This window comes from Rhizopus delemar, genomic scaffold (assembly GCF_000149305.1).
Source record: "Rhizopus delemar RA 99-880 supercont3.2 genomic scaffold, whole genome shotgun sequence".
NCBI classification, from domain to species: Eukaryota; Fungi; Mucoromycota; class Mucoromycetes; order Mucorales; family Rhizopodaceae; genus Rhizopus; species Rhizopus delemar.
The window spans coordinates 3,874,800-3,893,943 of NW_027137828.1; the positions used below are offsets into that span (position 1 = coordinate 3,874,800).

The window sequence follows — 19,144 nt, forward strand, 5'->3', positions numbered from 1 at the left end:
AAAGCCACATGCTGCTTACCTTTCCAATCATTAGTGGCCTTACCTTTGAGAATGACATAAGAATCAGCAATATGACTATTATACTCAATATTAAAAGATAAACAATTTTTACACTTGTCTTTTGTGAAAATGCTGGATTTACTCCTTTATTTTTGTGAACCAAACAATTCCAAGTACTTACTTTTTTATAAAAGAATATTAATATATGAAATGAAAAGCAAAAAGAATAAGGTAAGGTTTATATTTACTCAAAAAGGTATTTGTACAGTAAACTGGACTCTTTTGGTCATTTTTAGCATTAATATACATACGCAGCTTGATTATTTGATATTTAAAAAAGAAGCTTGATAACTTGGATTGACTTTAATCCAAAGCTTTAAGTTCAAAAAAAAACTCTAATAAATGTTCTATACGTTGCTGCATCAACATTTGTTTTACCAAATTTCTTATAGTTACATGTATATCAAGGTATCATTTTGTCAAAAGGATTAAATAAAAGCGTTTTGCATTCCTCCAGTTCAATCCTATCTATTCTTACTGTATGTTGTATCAGGTGAAATTAAAGTATTTTTTTTAATCTAACAAAGTGTGAAAGTTGAAATTTGACTTATTGTTCAAATTCAATGTTTCAGATTGTGATACACAACATGCTTTGTACATTTAAGGAATCGCTGATACTAGCTATATTATTGACACATAAGCATTTATGCTAGGGTATCACCGATAATAAAGCAAATAATGCGCGTGTGCAGAACTGGGAATGTACAGTTCATATGCCACGATTAATTTGTCAACATATAATAGCTTGCGAGGCTGTATTAGCTTGTCTAACCAATATAAGTTATTAGAATACATCCTCTTACAATACAAAAATACCGCTTTTGTGAAATCATTAGAAAAGCAATTAAAAAGACTGTTGCTTTATGCACTAATAGGGTACTTTTTACTTTAAGCCAGCTAAAATATATTTACCAAACATGTTGTATTTGTGAAATTAAAACTACATTTAATGTTTTTTGTTATTGTTGCTAATTAGAAGCTCTGCCAAAAGCAGTAGTAGTAAATATAGCTTGAAAAAAGATCAATCTTAAATCCCAAATCGTTCATCTAGTATGAACTACTAGTGTTTCGATCAAAATCTAGAATAGATTTTCACGAAATATGGAGACATGAATAAAGCAGCAAATCCATCATTTATTCAAGTAGTGAAACTTCTGTATTTTTATTATCACACTAAATTCTTTTTCAACTTTAAAAAATACGTTTTATTCACCGTTTTACCGTATGTGCGTTTGCATAAGCTTTAAACAGTACAGTAGATGGTTTTTTGATCTTTTCTTTTGGTAGTACAAGATAGAAAAAATAAGATAAGGTTCCTCAAATTTTTACAGTCACCATTGATAAAAAAAAAGAAATTATACTTATGCAAATATACCTTCTTTTGTTATTTTATAAAAAAAAAAGTAAGAGATCAAGCGACCAATTTATAGTTGTTCTCTATATTATCAATGCAAACCGAAGAGACCAAAGACAATGTCCAATTAGGGAGGCTAAATCAATTTGTTTTAAGATTTCTAACAAAAGACTCTTTTACATACAAAATCTTCTTCGGTCCTGATCCCAATAAGGTTCGCCCAAGGGTTCTTTTGCTGTTGGCTGGTTTGGCTTGTGTGAATATCATAATTTGGATCGTTTCCATTATCGTATTTAAACCTTATCCTTCCATGGTGGGCACAGGAACATTGGCGTATTTACTTGGTCTTCGTCATGCAGTTGATGCAGGTAATGTAAGGATCATGCTGTATGAAGTATCTTAACCATTGTTATAGATCATATTTCTGCTATTGATAATGTAACCCGTAAACTTTTAAGTACCGGTAAACAACCAGTCTGTGTCGGTCTCTTCTTCTCCTTGGGTCATTCCACTGTCGTCTTTATCACCTCCATAATCGTAGCAGCCACTGCGAATGCGGTAGCGAACAGCATCGATGACTTTTCAAAGATCGGTGGTATCATCGGAACCTCTGTTTCCATTACCTTTCTTGTGTTGATCGCGATTCTCAACATCATTTGTATGCTTGGTGTGATCAGTACAATGCGTCAAGTGAAAAGAGATGGTGTTTATACCGAAATTGATATTGAAGAATACTTGATGAAAAAGGGTGTACTCGGGCGCTTCTTTTATCCTGTCTTCAAGTTTATCGATGCTTCTTGGAAAATGTATCCTCTTGGATTTCTTTTTGGTCTCGGTTTTGATACCGCTTCCGAAATTACCTTATTAGGAATAACAGCTATTCAGGCTACCAATGGTATGTCTATGTGGATTATTATCTTGCTTCCTCTATTGTTTGCTTCTGGTAAGATAATAAGACATTGTTCTTAGAAATATGCTCAAATTATTATTATTATTTTTTGATTAGGTATGGCTTTGATTGATTCGTTTGACAGCATATTGATGCTCTTTACATATACTTGGGCTTATGTGAATCCTGTTCGAAAGCTCTTTTATAACCTTACAATTACATCTATAAGTGTTGTTGTCGCTATAGTCGTTGCCTTGATTGAGCTATTTTCGATGATTGGTGAACAATTAGAGTTGGATAATGGCTGGTGGAGATTCTGGTATTTCCTGTCTGATAGCTTTGAATATATTGGTATTATCATTGTAGGAGCATTTATCCTCACTTGGATTGTTAGTGCGATTATATACCGTGTTAATGGATATAAGAAACTGGAAAGAGAATTTGATACCTGTGATCCTAGAAAAGTAAAGCAAGTTGCTTCAAAGATGAGTAGTGATGTAGAAGAAGGGTTTAGTGATGAAGCAAAAAAAGCAGAAACTTTGGAATCTCCTAAAAACTAATCAGTTTTTCTGCTATCTGTACAAAATGAATTTATACCAACAAAAGCTAATAATAAATACTTATCGAAAATATTAAATTAATGCAGTTTATTTTGTAAAAGGAGAATATTCACTTATGAACAGCACATTGCAGAGCATTTTATAATCAAATGTAAACAGCGGCCACCATGCATAAACAAAACTCCTATTGTCAATGTTTAAAAAGATTATCTTTCACAATTCTTCATTTTTATTTATTTATTTAAAAGCTACACAGCATTATTATAGTACAATTTACTAATCTCGTGCAACTTTTCACAGTAACAGAATATCCACTCGTAAGCAGAGGAGTTCCCCTGAAAGCACTTTTTTTATTAGTCTTGATCCCTATTTTATATTATCACAGTTTACCATCAAATTTGGTGGATTTAAGGTGTCGGTGTATGTAGTTTTATCTTTTCATGTACGGCCACCAAAGAGTCTATACCGTTCGAAAACAGCTCCTTAGCATAACTGAACCCTTTATAAACTTGAAGGTACCCATCACAGGTCCCTCCTAATATCTTTCACCAGGCAAAAAAAAAAAGCACGCAACAGCCGTGATGATTACTCTTCATCTGGAACTTTGCTCCAATAGACAAAACGACTTGCTTCCACTTGTCCATTCACCAATCAGCTCTATTTTTAGCCCATTGAATCCTTTTCTTCTATTCGTTAGTGAGACTAGGCTTCTTTGCTATGTCATAAAGATCGAAGCCCGGTACTTTTAAAGCCTTATGGCACGTAATGTAAGAAATATAGATTTCTACTTTTCGAATTTGCGCAAAATGCTCATGAATCGCATTTAAATCAAGTGCTTTGCGCTTTTTAGGTCTTTCTGAAGGTGTTAAAACAGAATAATGCCATACTCTTCTAGGCGTTTCTTAGCATTATGAACTATTAATTCAGGTAATTCAATAAAAACTTAAAATCTCGGCGATCTTGTGCCCAAATTGAGGTACACCAGCTATCTGTCCCTAGTCTTACTTTGAAAGGAGACAATTGAAGCGCGGTTTGATGAAATCATGATTAATTTGTATAATAAAAGCTTCATCAGATGAGTCATGCAAAAAAATTGAATAGGAATTTGAAAGAAGCGAATAAAGAGTAATGCCTCAATGCTTATTGCTTAGTCAAGTCACACAACTTTCCGGTCCGAACTTTTTGAGCAAACGACTACCGGACTTTGTTACCGCTCAATCCCTATGGTATACTCATTGCTTAAGTACAATTGATGCCAGCTGCACTAATCAAACCTTCTCTCTTAATCAACAAAGGTAAAAGGGGACCATACCAATAAAGAAGAGAAAGAGATGGATGTGATATGAAAATAGATCGATGTGTACTGATGAATTATTCTTTTTCCTTTTATCATCTCTCTTTCAACTTGGAATTTTTTTATTTATTTTTTTCTTTTGGAAAATTATACATGATTTATAGGCTAGCATGGTTGCTTTGAATTTGCCCGCTGACGTTTTGGCCACTGCTGATGGTACCCGTAAACTTTTCAACAAGTGGAGTTATGAAGATGTCGAAGTAAAGGACATTTCTCTTCAAGATTACATTCAAATCCGTCAACAAGTTTACTTGCCTCACACTGCTGGTCGTTTCGCTGTCAAGCGTTTCCGTAAGGCCCAGGTAAGATTGAGCTCTTTTAACTGTGAACGGTAAAACTGATTCGAAAAACAGTGTCCCATTGTTGAACGTTTGACCAACGCTTTGATGATGACCGGCCGTAACAACGGTAAGAAGCTTATGGCTGCTCGTATCGTTCAACATGCTTTTGAAATCATCAACTTGTTGACTGATGCTAACCCTCTTCAAATCCTTGTTGATGCCATCATCAACTGTGGTCCTCGTGAAGACTCCACCCGTATCGGTTCTCAAGGTACCGTTCGTCGTCAAGCTGTTGATGTTTCTCCTCTCCGTCGTGTCAACCAAGCTATTTCTTTGTTGACCGTCGGTACTCGTGAATCTGCTTTCCGTAACGTCAAGACCGTTGCTGAATGTCTTGCTGATGAATTGATCAACGCCGCCAAGGGTTCTGCTAACTCTTATGCTATCAAGAAGAAGGACGAACTTGAACGTGTTGCCAAATGTGAGTTTTCTATTTTCTCTTTATATGCGCATCTACTTACTTTTCTATTCTATAGCCAACCGATAAATTGTTTGTCATTGGATGTACTTTGTTACAATGTGTTTTTTATTCTTTTCTTAAAATAAAAACTTATTGCAACACATTTTATAAGGTTTTTATTTGTTTTGGATTCAAAGAGGAAATGAAAGGGGAAGAGGGCAAACTATATGGAACAAATGTAATATATTTTTTTTTACAAGTCTATTCATAAAAAAAATGGATGAGAAGGAAAGGAGAAAAAGATACTGTACAGAAACGGGATTATTGATTATCTTCTTGAGCGTAATACAATTTTTCTTGATCAATTTGTTGCTCGATTTCATGTAATTCAGGAATTTGAAGGTAGGCTGTTTTATAATATTGAAGTACTTCGTCTAAAGACAAGTGTGGAATTAAATTCCTATAGAAAAAAAAAGTGAGATATTATGAATAACTGTCTATAAACACATACTTTCTGGGTGCAACTTTTAAACAATGCTCAGCATCCATATCTAAATCAAGAACACTATCATAATGTGCACCTGGACTGAATGCGATACGAAGTGAATATTCTTTATTCGTGCCGTCATGTCGATCTCTTTCGTAAAGTTCAAATGTGATTTGTGTTAAAACTAATGAGAGAGGGTTATTTTATGTACTGTTTTATAAAGAATGCTTACAGTCTAGTTCGGGAAGAATAGGTCTAGGAAACTTTGTTGGTAGACCGGAAAGATAAACTAAATTTAAAAGGGCATGTACGTGGGACTCTATAGAAGAATGAATTAGTCAACCAGAATCAGTGATGGTTTTAGAACCTTTTGTAAAGTAAAGTCTTGTTTTTGGTTTTTCTGAATCTTTAAAATTCTCGAGATCATTGATGATACTCTTTAATAATGGCAAGCCGATCAGCATACCAATCGTTTTCTTTTCCTTTTCACTTATGCCATATTCTTGAGGAGCAACAAAATTAAAAAGTTCTCGCACATAAACATACAGATTTCTAAGATCAGTGTTGTTGGGATATTCTACAGTTTTACTATTGCTGAATGAATTCTGATTATTTCTGCCAAAGGAAGGAGAAGGGGTAGCTGATATCTCTGGATCACTAAAGATGGCTTCTAGAAATTGTCGATTATGTAAAGCATCGTATTTAAGTGAATCATAGAGTTCAGGAATACTAGATGGATCTGGCCAAAGCGAATTTTTTTGTTTTGTGTCAGAAAGAGTATCACTGCTGTTTTCAAAATTATTAGGTGAATCACTACAAAAGTTATTAAACATCTTTTCCCAACGTTCTTTAAAAAGTGTAGGTGATTCAAAGCAACACCAGCGACGTTGTAATTGATCAATGTTTTTTGTAGCCCAATTTAATCTCATGATATTTCTCAATCGACACATTGTGTTTGACACTTCCTGCAGGATGACATGAGGTTGAGGATAGTCGGATGGCCAGTTTGCTTGTGCTAATAAAACAGGTGGTACTTCATAACCCGGGCACAAGAGATGCTTGAGTTGTTTTTTGACAGTGTCCATTTGTTCTTTAGCCGCATTACTGTCATCCAAGAGATATTTACTTTCTGAAATGATGCCTTCGATCGATTCTGGTTGTCCAAGGAAATAACGAGTAAAGATTTCGGCTAGAGAAAAAGTGTGAGTTACTTTACAATTCTACATTCATTCATACCTGTTGCACGAACTCTTCTTTCAGAACTACTGTATATCTTGACATCATCATACAAGTGTTTATTTAATATGTTTATGTCCTTTCGCAAGTTTTCACCCAAATCCCTTGATTGATGTAAACCAGCATGAGTAAACTATAAAGGGTCAATAGCAGTTCTCTTTGTAGATCATCTTACCTCTCCACCCCATTTCACATTCACTTGTAATTTTCGCAACTTGTTTGATTCTTTATCATAAATAGGCTTAACTTGAACCTTTGTCCCCGGTAAATCACACTTTCTTTCTAAAATTTCCTTTAAGGCAGCCAATTTATTTTCATGTTCCAGTTTGAGTTTTAAGCATTGATTGATCGCATTGATTACCAATTGTAATTGATGCTTTTGGCGAAAGACGACTTCCTTTGTACTCCCTTCCAAAAGATTCACAAATGGCTGGGCAATTAATGAAATTTTATACTTGTTCTTTGGTGTACGATCAGCATGACGAAAGACACCTGCAAAGCCTTTGAGTCTCCAAGAGTTTTCTGGAGCAATCCCTCTTGGAATATCATGTAAAGTAGTAGAAGGTCGTCTCTGTACTGATCTCAAGAAAGTCTCACTTAATCTTCTTGCACATTCATCATAATAATCTTCATTTCCTTTTACAAAACTCCAACCATTGACATCAATAACATAAGATTTCCCTTGCACTCTCAATAAATCAAATCCACAAATCATCTGTCCAAATGCTGCAGAAACCTTGGCTGATATTTGTCTTTCTTCGTCTGTCAATTCTGTTATATACCGAATTTCTTTGCCTTCCGTATTACGTTTGACTAGTCCATCTACGGTAGGTGACCTAAGTAATCAATTTAGACTTTCTTGTCCCTCCCTATTTACTAATGACTGTTTACTTTCTAGTTTCTGCATGAACAAATGCTGGACCAATGGTGTATACTTTAACATCTTCAGAATTCTCTGTCAACATCATTTGTTCATAGATCCATGATCCATCAGATGCTGGATTATTCAAATTTTGATCAAACTCACTCGACTTATTACCTACCTTTAAGAGAATAGGTTAGTAACAGTTGATTTCAGTGAATGAGTTTACTTTTCTAAATAATCTTCTTCCACCTCCACCTTGTTCTTTTGAATAATAAATATTGATATTATGATTTTCACTATCAACTGGTTTCTCTAAGAAAGTCTTTTTTAAAACGACGCCATCCACTTCAATAGCATCCTCTGTGATATGATAACGAGTTGTATTTTCATTGTATTTCCCAAGGATTCTACAAAGATCCATACCCGAATGTTCATAAAACGCTTGAGCAGCTTCTCGATCCACCTTCACACCTCCATCACGCGAGATGACTAAGCGTGGAGGGGTAGGGACACCAGCAGCATCCAATATGGCCAATACAATTCGACGATCCCATAAAAGTGACTGCATGCAAACGTCATTAACAACAAATGGCTTACGAAGTTTTACATATTGAATGGCCTTATTCAAAGGAAATCCATTTGAAAAGAAACATATCAAGAAATCACATCCGGGCCAATTTTCGACCTCTGTTTAAATAGGATGAGACTTTATTGAATAAGATATGATTGAATTACCTTCATCAATAATAGTTTTATCACCAAAGATAATAATATCAAATTTACCATATCCAAGTATCCTATCCAATATATATCGCATCGGTTTCGACCTGGCTTTTTTATCCATAGCACAAATACCAATGACATCTAAATAAATTAATTTTCCTATTCAGAATAAAAAAAAAAAAAAATTGGGATTTTTTGTATACAAACACTTTAAAGTATAATCAACTGAAGAGTTGGATGGCATGTTTTTTTTTTATAGAAGAAGAACAAGTAAAAGAAAAAGAAAGAGACAAAAAATATGTCTTTTTTTTTTTGACGTTTTGACTGTGCCAGTAAGAAATTATATTTGGCCAATAAAATGACACCATTATTTTAACGGACTTGATTTTTTTTATTTTTCTTTTTTGTAGGTGTGCATCTGTTTATTTTCTATTTTTATTTTTTATTTTTGCTTTGTTTGGTAAGGATTATCAAATGATGCCTTGCTTATATCAATGTCATAAAGAATCATGTTTCTTTTTTTCTTTTAAATGACAAATGTTTCACAAGAAAAAAGAAACACGTCAACCTATCACGTGCAACTTCTTTATTACATATTTGGTTCACTCAAGTCGTACATTCATTCAATCTCTCGATTTGTAGGTTTGTGAACAATTCGGCTGGGTTCAGTTAGCAGATTTCTATACCAGACACATTTACTCTTTTGGATTTGATTTGCATAAACTTATCTTTTGAATAGCTTATAGCCCAAGTATTGATTGAAAGCTAATTCAAAGGGTAGTCTTTGCGTAGACAGTTTTTTGCTATTGGAATAAAGAAAAAAAGCAAAATCAGGACATATTTTAAATACTACGAGGAATTCCCATTTACTATCTCCAAAACATGATATAATATTCAAAAAACAATCCTATTTTATTAAACTTGGCAATTTTTTAAGCAATTTATATATGTCTTATTGGGGAGCTAACAGTGGTTTATTTTGAGCTTGATGACGCAAACGCCTTCTCTATCAAAGATTGTTTACAACTATGGATCATCATTTTTTGCAACAGTTTGACGCGTGTTTTCTTGCTATTAGCATTGGGTGGCTTTTGGTAATAACCATTTATTTCAAAACTTTCTTTCTTTAAAATCATTGCATATGAATGGAATCGAGAATTAATACGTGAACACTTGCCTGGTAATCAATTATATATCCCCTTGTATTTACCTTCAAGCACATATCAAAAGCGAATCCTGACTCTCCCATTCCCCGATTCATCCGTCTTTCTTTAGTTCAACTTCTGTAAAGCCAGGGTTCTTTTTATTTCATATATTGTCAAAGGGCATACCTGGTTTTTCGTCAGATTTATCCGTATATCTCTAGATGGCTGATCGTATCTTTTTATAAAAATATTCTTGTATTCACAAGTTTCACTCTCATAACATTTATGAAGTCAATAGGCATCGTTTATTATAATTGTTTTCGATTATAAACACATCATTTTTTAAGCCATAAAAACTGATTACTTAAACAAAAGCTATCTATAGCATCTTTGGTGTAAAGTATCGCAATGATTCAACCAATAGATACAACTGGTATTTATCTAGTTAATCCTAAATTCTTTTGATGTATTTGAAGCATAGGCTCATGAAGATTATCTTTATCCTATAGCTTAATATCAGTCATTTCATTCATTCTTCTTAAAGGTTCCCACATTTGCTTTTGTATAGCCTACGTAGTATAATACACCAACGACTTTCTCACTGAGAATTCTCATTCTGAATTAAACTTTTTATTCATACAAATGATAGCGAAGAATATTTCAATCGTATCATAATAGAATGTTTGAAGGACATATGGGGCCTACCAAGCATAATATAGTATAAAACTACTCTGTAACCTCTGATTAGTCTTGCATACAGCAAATATTACTCCACAGAATTCTACAATAAATTGAACATTGTGCCTGTCGTGTGATAGCTGACTTTTTAAGATATCCAGCATCCGTCTCTTTTCGCTCGCTCTGGATTCGCTCAGCAATGAAGGTGATCTCCTGTTGTGAAACCTGACTTTGTTATTCAGCACAAGACAAACAAATAGCGGATAAAGAATCTCGTTGCTGTCGTTTTTTTTTTTTTTTTTTTTTGTTGTAAAGCATGAGTTGATTATTTGCATCAATCTACTCGTTGTCCGCCAAAATGACGAGTGAAATACTGATGCTACTTTCCACTAAAGCCTAAAGCTTTGTCGGAGTTTGCAATGGTGATGATGCTATTTCGCGACCATAAAAGAAAGTAGGCTTATTTGCCAACTTTTGGCGATACTCTTTGACAACTGCTGCATAAACAGGATTAGCAAGCCATAGACCAGGATCTGTGTTGAAAGAGAGACTAGCCTTAAGATTTACCTGAAGTATGATCTAGCCAATTTGAGCCAAGAAGTTAAACAACCACATCATCATAATTAACTGACATATCAATTGGCAGATAGATATAATTCATCGTAGATAAAGTACTGGTGCTAAGGCAAAGAATAAGGGCGTCTAATGAACGCAAGTTGATTATCATGTTTTGGAAGTGATATTGGGAAAAGTATGGCCAATGTAGAGGCGGAGAAGCTGAGGTTGATTTTAGCGTGTTTTGCCAAGTATATAATACAAGACAAAAACTAAAGGTTGTATATATGACTTTTGTCGTACTTTCCTTATTAAATACTTAAATGTCGCGTGAGATTACTCGGGATCTCCAAGTTATATAATTTTAAGCTATCTCTATATAATACTACACGTTATATAGTCTTAAGTACATATAAACAACTTTAGTAATTTACATTGTGCAACTTCGGTTCCTCAATTATTAATTTTATAAAATAAGATGTAGTTTGTATTTAATGAGCCCTCTCTTCTGTCTTCACTCAATAAAGAGGTTCAAGAGACTCACCGATTGTCAAGTTTCCTTTTTTATCTTATATCATTTTCAATCGACTACAAACTACACACACCAATACCATATTTTTTCGATGAATTCTAACATCGAACCTGCTCAAGAGCCTCCGCCATCACCATTATCAAAGGATGTGGCCAACCAGTTCAATAACATAGTTTTAATAGCAAATAATAATGCATCTATCCAAAAGGATGTTATTATGACCAGATCTGTAGTTGCAAAAGCTTCTTCAATCGATACAAAAATATCGCCTGAAGAACGCATCTCAGAATTGGAAAAAAGAAAAGCCAACATGTACAACATTTGGAAAGTCTTAGATGATAAATCTTCAAAGTTGATGTTGATGGATGATGACCACCTTCTCGAGGCCAATCAAAAAAGATTATCCTATATAGAAGGAAACATCCAAAGACTCACCAACTTAATTGAGGCTGAGCGAAAACTTGTTAATTTAACTGTGCCTTTCATATCACATAATGTTAATAATAAGTACATTCCCAGTGACCAATTACCAAAATTCAATGTTGACCCCACCGCAAGTGCCTTATATCAACTCACTCACCGCGATGGTAACAAAAACAATAAAAATTCTACTAACGAGCCATCTTTAGAAAGGTTCCTGAAAGAATTTGAAAGAAAATTTCGCGACCATGATGTCTCGATTGATGAAAATTGGTTGCCAAACTTAGAAATTTGTTTTGAAGAGTCTGACAACTACCTTGATCACGATTGGTTTGTTCGTTATGTGAAAAGGCCTGTCGTAGAATTGAAGGAAAAAAGAAGTTGGGTTCAAGTTAAAGGCCTTTTGACGCAAAAGTTCGATTTAGCTTCCCAAATATCACAGTTGTCTTGGACAAAGTATCTGGTAAACTTTAGGCAAGGCGCAACCGAGTCCCTTATGGCCTCAATTTATCGTTTCCGTCTTTTTGCCACTTCTGCCAAGTTTTCTTCATCTGTACCAAACCCTATCCTTAATACTCTTTTTCTTACAAGGTTATTTACAACTAAGTATCAAGACATAATTCTTGCCACTGTTGAAAAGTACAATAAGCCTCCTTTTTTTAGTGTTAATACAGCAAAAGAAAGTATATATGCTCCTAGTAATGGTCCCATGCCACTTGACATGTCTTGGGATGAATTTGAAGCTATTCTTGTTAAAAATATTGCTCATCTTGAAAGTGCTTTGATTTATATTCAAAAAGAACATCAACAAGAAGTATCAAAAAAGCATATTGAACCATCGAATGATCATCAAACAAAGAAAAGAAAGTTTATCACCTCAAATGATCAACATACAAGATACAACAATACCTCTCCTCGTTCTAATTCATCCAATTACACCAACAGCACTAATAATAATAACAATAGATCAATCAACAGCGTTTCTCGATTTAACTCAAAAAAAATTTCCAAGAAATAGCTGATTTGAAGAAAAAAGATTTTTGTACACACTGTAAAACAGCAAAATATTCCGTCGACCACGCCAAAATGTGTTCTGTTCGAATTAAATATGAAGAAAAAAAGAAAGCATTGAATAATCATAGACCTTCTGTAAGTACCAAACTAAATAATATAAAAAGTTAAAAATGAAAAAAAAAAAGACAAAGCTACCGCTGGCCTTGAAGTAACCCTTCAACCAATCTTGCAAGTCAAAATTTAAAAATTGCTAAGAACAATATTTCTAATTCTTTCTCCTTTAACTCTAGCCAAGATAATATACAAATAAACAATAAACATTATGACTCCTCTTCCGAAGATAAATATGAGTTGTTAGTTAATGAACATCTTGGAAATTTAATTTCTCCTAATAATGTTAGTAATCTTGATTTATATCACAACAACGTAAATATTTTTGCTTTACGCAATAATGCTATAGGAAACATTGACAATCCTTTTGATTCTGATTGTGTTTCTTTTTCATTTGTCACTCCAATCACTCTAAATAATAATAACACCTATGGTATCATTGATACTGGTACTAATGTCTCTGTTATCAATAAGAATTTTGCTAACGCTAATAATATTGAGTTCAATTACATCCCTTGTTATCATGTTCTGGCAAACAGTAATAAGATTCCACAAATGCAAGCAACCTATTTTATCAATGTCAAATACGATAATATAGACCGCGTTATTAAACATAAATTTGATGTTGCTGATGACAGTATTACTTCTTATGATAATAAGATTCACATTGGCGTAGATCTTCGTATGCTCTCAATCCTTTTAATGAATGCTACAGTAAAGTATAAAAGTACTGAAAAAGAAAAAGAAGATTCTATTGTTGATAAAGCATATGAGCCCGACATATCTCGAGCTGGTACTGATAAAGAACAAAAGGCCTTTGATTTAGCCATCAAATCTTACATAGTTGCCAATCAATAATTAAATAAGAACTCTTTATATAACATTCCTGATGCTGTATTGTATCTACCAACCCCTCCAAATCATGTTGCCAATATCAAACAGTGTCCAATTCCTCATACTCTACAACCTAAAGTACTGGAAATAATTAATAATTGGATTGAATATGGCGTCATTGTCCCCGCTAAACCTTCTGCGCGAAATCTACTAATAACTGTAACTGTAAAAAAGAATCTAGTTTCAGCATATAATATTGAATATTTCAGTAACATAATCACAACTTTTAGAACGCATTGAAGTCAAAACCAATCTACGCCTTTTGATTTTTTTTTTCAGATCGTAGGAAGAGATATGCGCATTCAATAAAGTATTTATTATTTGAGTTTATAGTGATGTACTATATTATATAGGCTCTTTATTTGAGCATTTTTAAAAGTATTAAGAGAATGTTGTATAGTGTTCTGAAGTTGGTGTAAAGGAACACTGTCATAGGCTTCAGCCGTTCTTGTTCTCAGATCCTATTTATCACTAAATTAGCTACACCTTATTTTATTTTTGATTATAGCCTAAAACTATTCGATAGGATTAAGTCCAGGAAAACATGGGGGAGGTATACACATTTGTACCTTCTGCTCGTTACTATTCTTTCGACCTCTTCAGAAGAATGAATAGGGGCATTATCCATGGTAAGATAAAACCCTTTCATTTCAGGATGCTAACCTATAAAGTTCAGCGTTTGAGCAATATATTTTAAGTAATGGCCAGTGAAAGTTCCTTTGGATGTATTTTTTTTTTTTTTTTTTTTTTTTTTTTTTTTTTATCCAATATGTCACATCATAAGTTGTTAACCATGAATTTACCGTTGGAATATATACCTGGTAGTGACAAAATGAGTCCAATGGTGCTCAAACACCAGGATGTTGTCGATCTTATCACCAAGGAATTACTAGATGCCCCAAATAGTATTTACACTCTGGCTGATGGCGATTGGAATAATTCAAGATGTGATGTTCTCTATATGTCCAATCTACCTTTGTCATTCCCACCAGTGCTGATTGAAGTTCAAAACACTATCAATGATCTGTTCCTCCAACGATTGGTTTCCTAGTCGTTGAATGTCGTCAAAACTTATCACGCTCTCCCAGTGGTATTGGTGTTAGGTACCAAAAAAATTTCTTCAGTTAGCCTGAGTTTGGATTTCAACAAGGAGTCCGAGCAAAAGCCATGGTTATTGACGATCCCTTCTTTGATTTGGGCAAAAAAATGCTTTATCATATCCAAAGAAACCATTCCCGACAATAATTATTACACAAATCCCATGAACCCCCTGCTTGGCCTGCCACTCTTCCTGTTGGAACAGCAACAACCGTCTTTGCATTGTCATACTTATTCTGAAGACCCGACCATTATCCTTCTTTATCAAATCGCGTTCGCGCAATTATACCCTCAGAAAACATACCAACAAAATTTTCAGTCGGCTGTGGAAACGATATACTCAACGAACAAACGCTTATTTGGAAGTATTCTTGATAAATTTAACTCAAAGGAACCACTCAACAAGATTCGACGAATTTGCGAAAAAGGTATATATTACAATGATGAAGCAAAGGTCAAAACCGTGGATAATTCAGCATCCTCACAGTCATCGGATGAGCTGGATTTCCCTGAACCTTTACCCATGGGACCACAATCAAAGCGAACACATACAATGGTGGACGAAAACATTAAATTTGTTGAATCATTCAAAAAAGAACAAAATGGCCGTATGAACTGGCAGTCTTGCTTAAAAGCCGGTCATCGTCGCAAGCTTCTTGTCGGATACACTACTCCGGAAAGCTTACGAGTCACGTATGCTATGGTTTCAAAAAAAAAAAGACAACAAATAAATCTGGTTTCTTCTTTTAACATCTTCATCTGTAACCAAGGTGCCGCGTCTTGCTCATATTTTATGTCGCCTCGACCATATTCATACACAAATTCAAACATCATTATGAAAAAAAAAAATAAAGAACAGTCAAATCATTACACTCTCGAGATTTTTTTTTTTTTTTTTTTTTACACATATGCTTAACCTACCTGATGAATGCTTACCTGATTCGTATCGCTACATTGATTTTGGGAGCGTCCTGTGACCATTACATGGGCTCTCTATTTCGACATTTATCCCAACACTTGTATGAATGTGAAACGAAACCTTTGAAATGACTTTTTTCCACACTTTTGCAAGATTCTGTAATTCTTTTTGACAGAGTATCTTCCTGCAAAACCCAATGACGCTTAACTTTACTCTTTGCTACTGCCCAGAATTGTTCTATTGGGTTGAGTTCAGGAGAGTAAGTGGGAAGATACACACATTTGTATCCTCGATACTCAATGTACTTCCTTATGTTTTCATGCGTATGAATGGGCGCATTACCCATGACTATATAACGATCTTTTATATGCGGATGCTTGTCCATTTCATCAAGAGTCATTTTTAAGAAAGTGATATAGTGGTCTGTTACGGTACCTGAGCTTATGTATCCTTCAGTCTTTCTCTTCTTCGCAGGTCTCGGTTTTTTTTACATCGACTGTAATCAAACCTGCAGCAGAAATAGCCCCCATATAGACGCTGTGTTTGCTCGCGTAGTAGGCCTGGTAACAATGGCACGCGTGCCTTTTTTGGACCAAGCCCTAAAGCGTTTCATATTGATATCAAATGCAGACTCGTCAAGAAACACGCAATTCATCAAGAGGTTCATGTCCATATTTTCCCATTTACGAACTCAATCATGCCGCTCCTCGATCTTTGCTGGACTGTTCCTTTCAATAGAATGAAAATCTACTTTTTTCAACGAAAGGTTGCACTCACGTCTCATAAAGTTATTAACAGTGCTGCGTGATACTTTAAGACCATGAAATCGCTTCAGTATATGCTCAGTCACTTCAACAACGGTAGCAGAGGGATTAGCATCAATGAAGTTGACAGCAGTCGATTTATGCTCTTCATTTAAGATGCACTTACGACCTGTCTTTTTACAGCTCTCAAAAATACTGTCAGGACACGCATTATACTGACTAACCCACCTATAAGCTATTCGAGGGCGAATGCCCAACTGCTTTGCTGCAGCTGAAGCAGTCATACACTTTTCAATCTTCAGATCGAAAAATCTAGCTTTATTCTGGACTGTATAATGCACATAGTCTCGTTTTGGTTTTGCCTCCTTCATATGAACATCTTCATTTTTTAGCTTTTCTAATGACATTGGGCAAGTCAGAGATGATTCATTGGGGACTGCATTTCTCAAGTACTCTGTATGAGTAGCAATACTCTCAACAATAAATTCACTCTGATCAACAATATAGTCCATGGGCCCAGGACCACCCATTCTCATCAATAACATTTCCGCGTCCATCTTCATATAAAAATATAGTACTCATGTTGAATTGTAAAGTATTTAGAAAAGAAAAAAAATACTCAATCTCGTTTTATATATTTTCGGGTGCCAAGAATCACGACGTGATTTCTAAGCAAAACGGCGAGTGGCTTTATTTCTAAAATATGAAATTGATTTTGATTGGCCTGTGGCATCAATTTTGGCTAACCAATGACATCATTTGTAATTGACCAGTGACATTGATTTTGATTGGCTGTGACATTACTTGTTGGATGCACTGTTTATTATTTTAATGAAGAAAAAAGGGTTATTAAATTAAAAAGCTTAATTATTCTTAGTACTTTATTATAGCATAAAAAAGGTTATGATTTGTTTCTTACAGGAATAACTCCCTCTTTCTTTTCACCTCTCCTTCTACTATTCCTACTCCTCTTCCTCTTTTATCTCCCTTCAATATATAACTTCTTTATCTTGAGAAGAAAAAAAGAAACTATGTTCTTGTCTAAAAAATTTTCATCTAATTCAACTTGATTACTTGATTACTGTACAGTAGCAACAATAAGCCTTTATTCTTTTATTTTAAAAGAAAAACAAAATAAAACAACTGTTGCGTCACAACTTCCCTGCATTTTTTTGTTTTATTTTTTTATCTGTTCTCACTTTTTTGACATTATAAAAGACAAGAAAATGAGGAAAACTTTTTTTTTTTTTTTTTTTTTTTTTTTTTTTCACTCTCCTTTTTTAATTTTTTAACAAGAGAAAAAAAAAAAAAGCAGAAATAGAAGTTGATATTCCATGTCAAGATTGAAGTCAAAGTATTCCAACTTACTTAAAGACCAAACCCCTTTTTCTAGTAGCGAAGAAGAAGAAGAAGAAGAAGTTGATATTGATGATCAGTACGATTCTGGTGTCATTCGTTGTATATGTGATGATCCTAGTGATGATGGTTTTACTATACAATGTGAACACTGTTTAGATTGGCAACATGCTTCTTGTGTGAATGTAAAACGTAACAAGATTCCAAAACATTATTTATGTAATCGGTGCAGTCGACTTATAAAGAAGAAACGTCCTGCTGTTGAACAACATCAGAAGGAATTAAAAGGTATAAAGGATATAAAAAATGACAATTAAAAGAAAAACTAAATTATTTTAATAGTAGAAAGAAAGAAAAAGAGAGATGAGGAAGAGGAAGAGGAAGAGGAAGAAATGGTGGATAATGCGACAATGAATCAAAAGGGTTATGTTCATACCTCAAGATGTATTATCAGACAAAGAGCTGTAGCCAACATTTTTAAAGAAGTACGTCAATATTGGTTTCAATTGAACAAATTAAAAACCCCTGTTACACTGGATGCTGCTATTGTGAAAGGATTAGAATCGCTCATGATTATGGAGAGCAACCTTTTAATACCAAGTATTCCCAAAGTTTCAGTTAAACCTATTAAACGATCTATGCGTGGTTCATACAATGAAAAAATTCCTTTAAAAGGTGTCTTTGCTGATATACATATTCCTGAAGATCGCTATTTAATGGAAGTCACAGGAGAAGTCAAGTTAAAATCAGAATACAAATCCAACAATCACTTTTCTTTACTTGGAACCCCTCTTCGTCACATATTTTTTTATCGCTCATTAGACGCTTGTATTGATGCTCGTGAATTTGGAAACGAAGCCCGCTTCATTCGAAGATCATGCCAGCCTAATTCAGAAATCAAAAGCATCATCTTGCCAAATGATAACGACGACATTATCATTCACATGGGCATTTATACAACCGAAGAACTGGATAAAGGTGAGGAAGTTACCATTGGTTGGAACTGGCAGCGTGGTTTACTCATACATCAAAAATATCAAGAGTTTTTGAAAAAGAACACGAACGACGAGCCTAAAAGAAAACCCGAATCAACTGAAGTAAGAAATACGTTACGAAGGGTTATAAAACTGCTTGAAACTCAATATGGCGAATGTGGTTGTGAGGATAAAGAAGAGTGCTTTATTGAATACATCAAAGAAGAAATTGAAAGCGAGTCTGAACCAAAACCAAAGCGAAAACGTCCTGGGCGCCCTCGTCTCAGCGAATCTAAACCACTAACAGCAAAGTTCTTCAGATGATGAACAAAAAACTAAGCACAAAGAATAGATTGTTATCATCGGGACCCTTTGGTTGTTGCTTCAAAAAGAAACATTTCACTGACTATCGCTC

At 34.4% G+C, this 19,144-nt stretch overlaps 8 protein-coding genes across 8 annotated transcripts; 6 read left to right on the forward strand and 2 right to left on the reverse strand.

Annotated features, from left to right (window-relative positions):
• Positions 1-1,724: 1,724 nt before the first annotated feature.
• On the forward strand, positions 1,725-2,863 carry RO3G_03753 (uncharacterized protein; the record flags this gene model as incomplete). Its single annotated transcript, XM_067658343.1, has 3 exons — positions 1,725-1,782; positions 1,830-2,357; positions 2,421-2,863. 3 exons carry the CDS (start codon positions 1,725-1,727, stop codon positions 2,861-2,863), a joined length of 1,029 nt encoding a protein of 342 aa, XP_067514444.1.
• A 1,464-nt stretch (positions 2,864-4,327) lies between these two features.
• RO3G_03754 (40S ribosomal protein S5) lies at positions 4,328-5,045 on the forward strand (the record flags this gene model as incomplete). The annotated part of the gene is made up of 3 exons (XM_067658344.1): positions 4,328-4,519; positions 4,571-4,979; positions 5,035-5,045. The coding sequence occupies 3 exons, from the start codon at positions 4,328-4,330 to the stop codon at positions 5,043-5,045; spliced, it is 612 nt and encodes a 203-aa protein (XP_067514445.1).
• Positions 5,046-5,783: 738 nt separating this feature from the next.
• On the reverse strand, positions 5,784-8,363 carry RO3G_03755 (uncharacterized protein; the record flags this gene model as incomplete). The annotated part of the gene is made up of 6 exons (XM_067658345.1): positions 5,784-6,634; positions 6,682-6,814; positions 6,857-7,517; positions 7,573-7,724; positions 7,773-8,233; positions 8,282-8,363. The coding sequence occupies 6 exons, from the start codon at positions 8,361-8,363 to the stop codon at positions 5,784-5,786; spliced, it is 2,340 nt and encodes a 779-aa protein (XP_067514446.1).
• Positions 8,364-11,270: 2,907 nt separating this feature from the next.
• RO3G_03756 (uncharacterized protein) lies at positions 11,271-12,617 on the forward strand (the record flags this gene model as incomplete). Its single annotated transcript, XM_067658346.1, has 1 exon — positions 11,271-12,617. One exon carries the CDS (start codon positions 11,271-11,273, stop codon positions 12,615-12,617), a length of 1,347 nt encoding a protein of 448 aa, XP_067514447.1.
• A 662-nt stretch (positions 12,618-13,279) lies between these two features.
• On the forward strand, positions 13,280-13,582 carry RO3G_03757 (uncharacterized protein; the record flags this gene model as incomplete). The annotated part of the gene is made up of 1 exon (XM_067658347.1): positions 13,280-13,582. One exon carries the CDS (start codon positions 13,280-13,282, stop codon positions 13,580-13,582), a length of 303 nt encoding a protein of 100 aa, XP_067514448.1.
• Positions 13,583-14,450: 868 nt separating this feature from the next.
• On the forward strand, positions 14,451-14,669 carry RO3G_03758 (uncharacterized protein; the record flags this gene model as incomplete). Its single annotated transcript, XM_067658348.1, has 1 exon — positions 14,451-14,669. One exon carries the CDS (start codon positions 14,451-14,453, stop codon positions 14,667-14,669), a length of 219 nt encoding a protein of 72 aa, XP_067514449.1.
• A 1,657-nt stretch (positions 14,670-16,326) lies between these two features.
• Positions 16,327-16,929, reverse strand: RO3G_03759 (uncharacterized protein; the record flags this gene model as incomplete). The annotated part of the gene is made up of 1 exon (XM_067658349.1): positions 16,327-16,929. The coding sequence occupies one exon, from the start codon at positions 16,927-16,929 to the stop codon at positions 16,327-16,329; it is 603 nt and encodes a 200-aa protein (XP_067514450.1).
• Positions 16,930-17,733: 804 nt separating this feature from the next.
• On the forward strand, positions 17,734-19,053 carry RO3G_03760 (uncharacterized protein; the record flags this gene model as incomplete). The annotated part of the gene is made up of 2 exons (XM_067658350.1): positions 17,734-18,043; positions 18,098-19,053. 2 exons carry the CDS (start codon positions 17,734-17,736, stop codon positions 19,051-19,053), a joined length of 1,266 nt encoding a protein of 421 aa, XP_067514451.1.
• Positions 19,054-19,144: the final 91 nt, after the last annotated feature.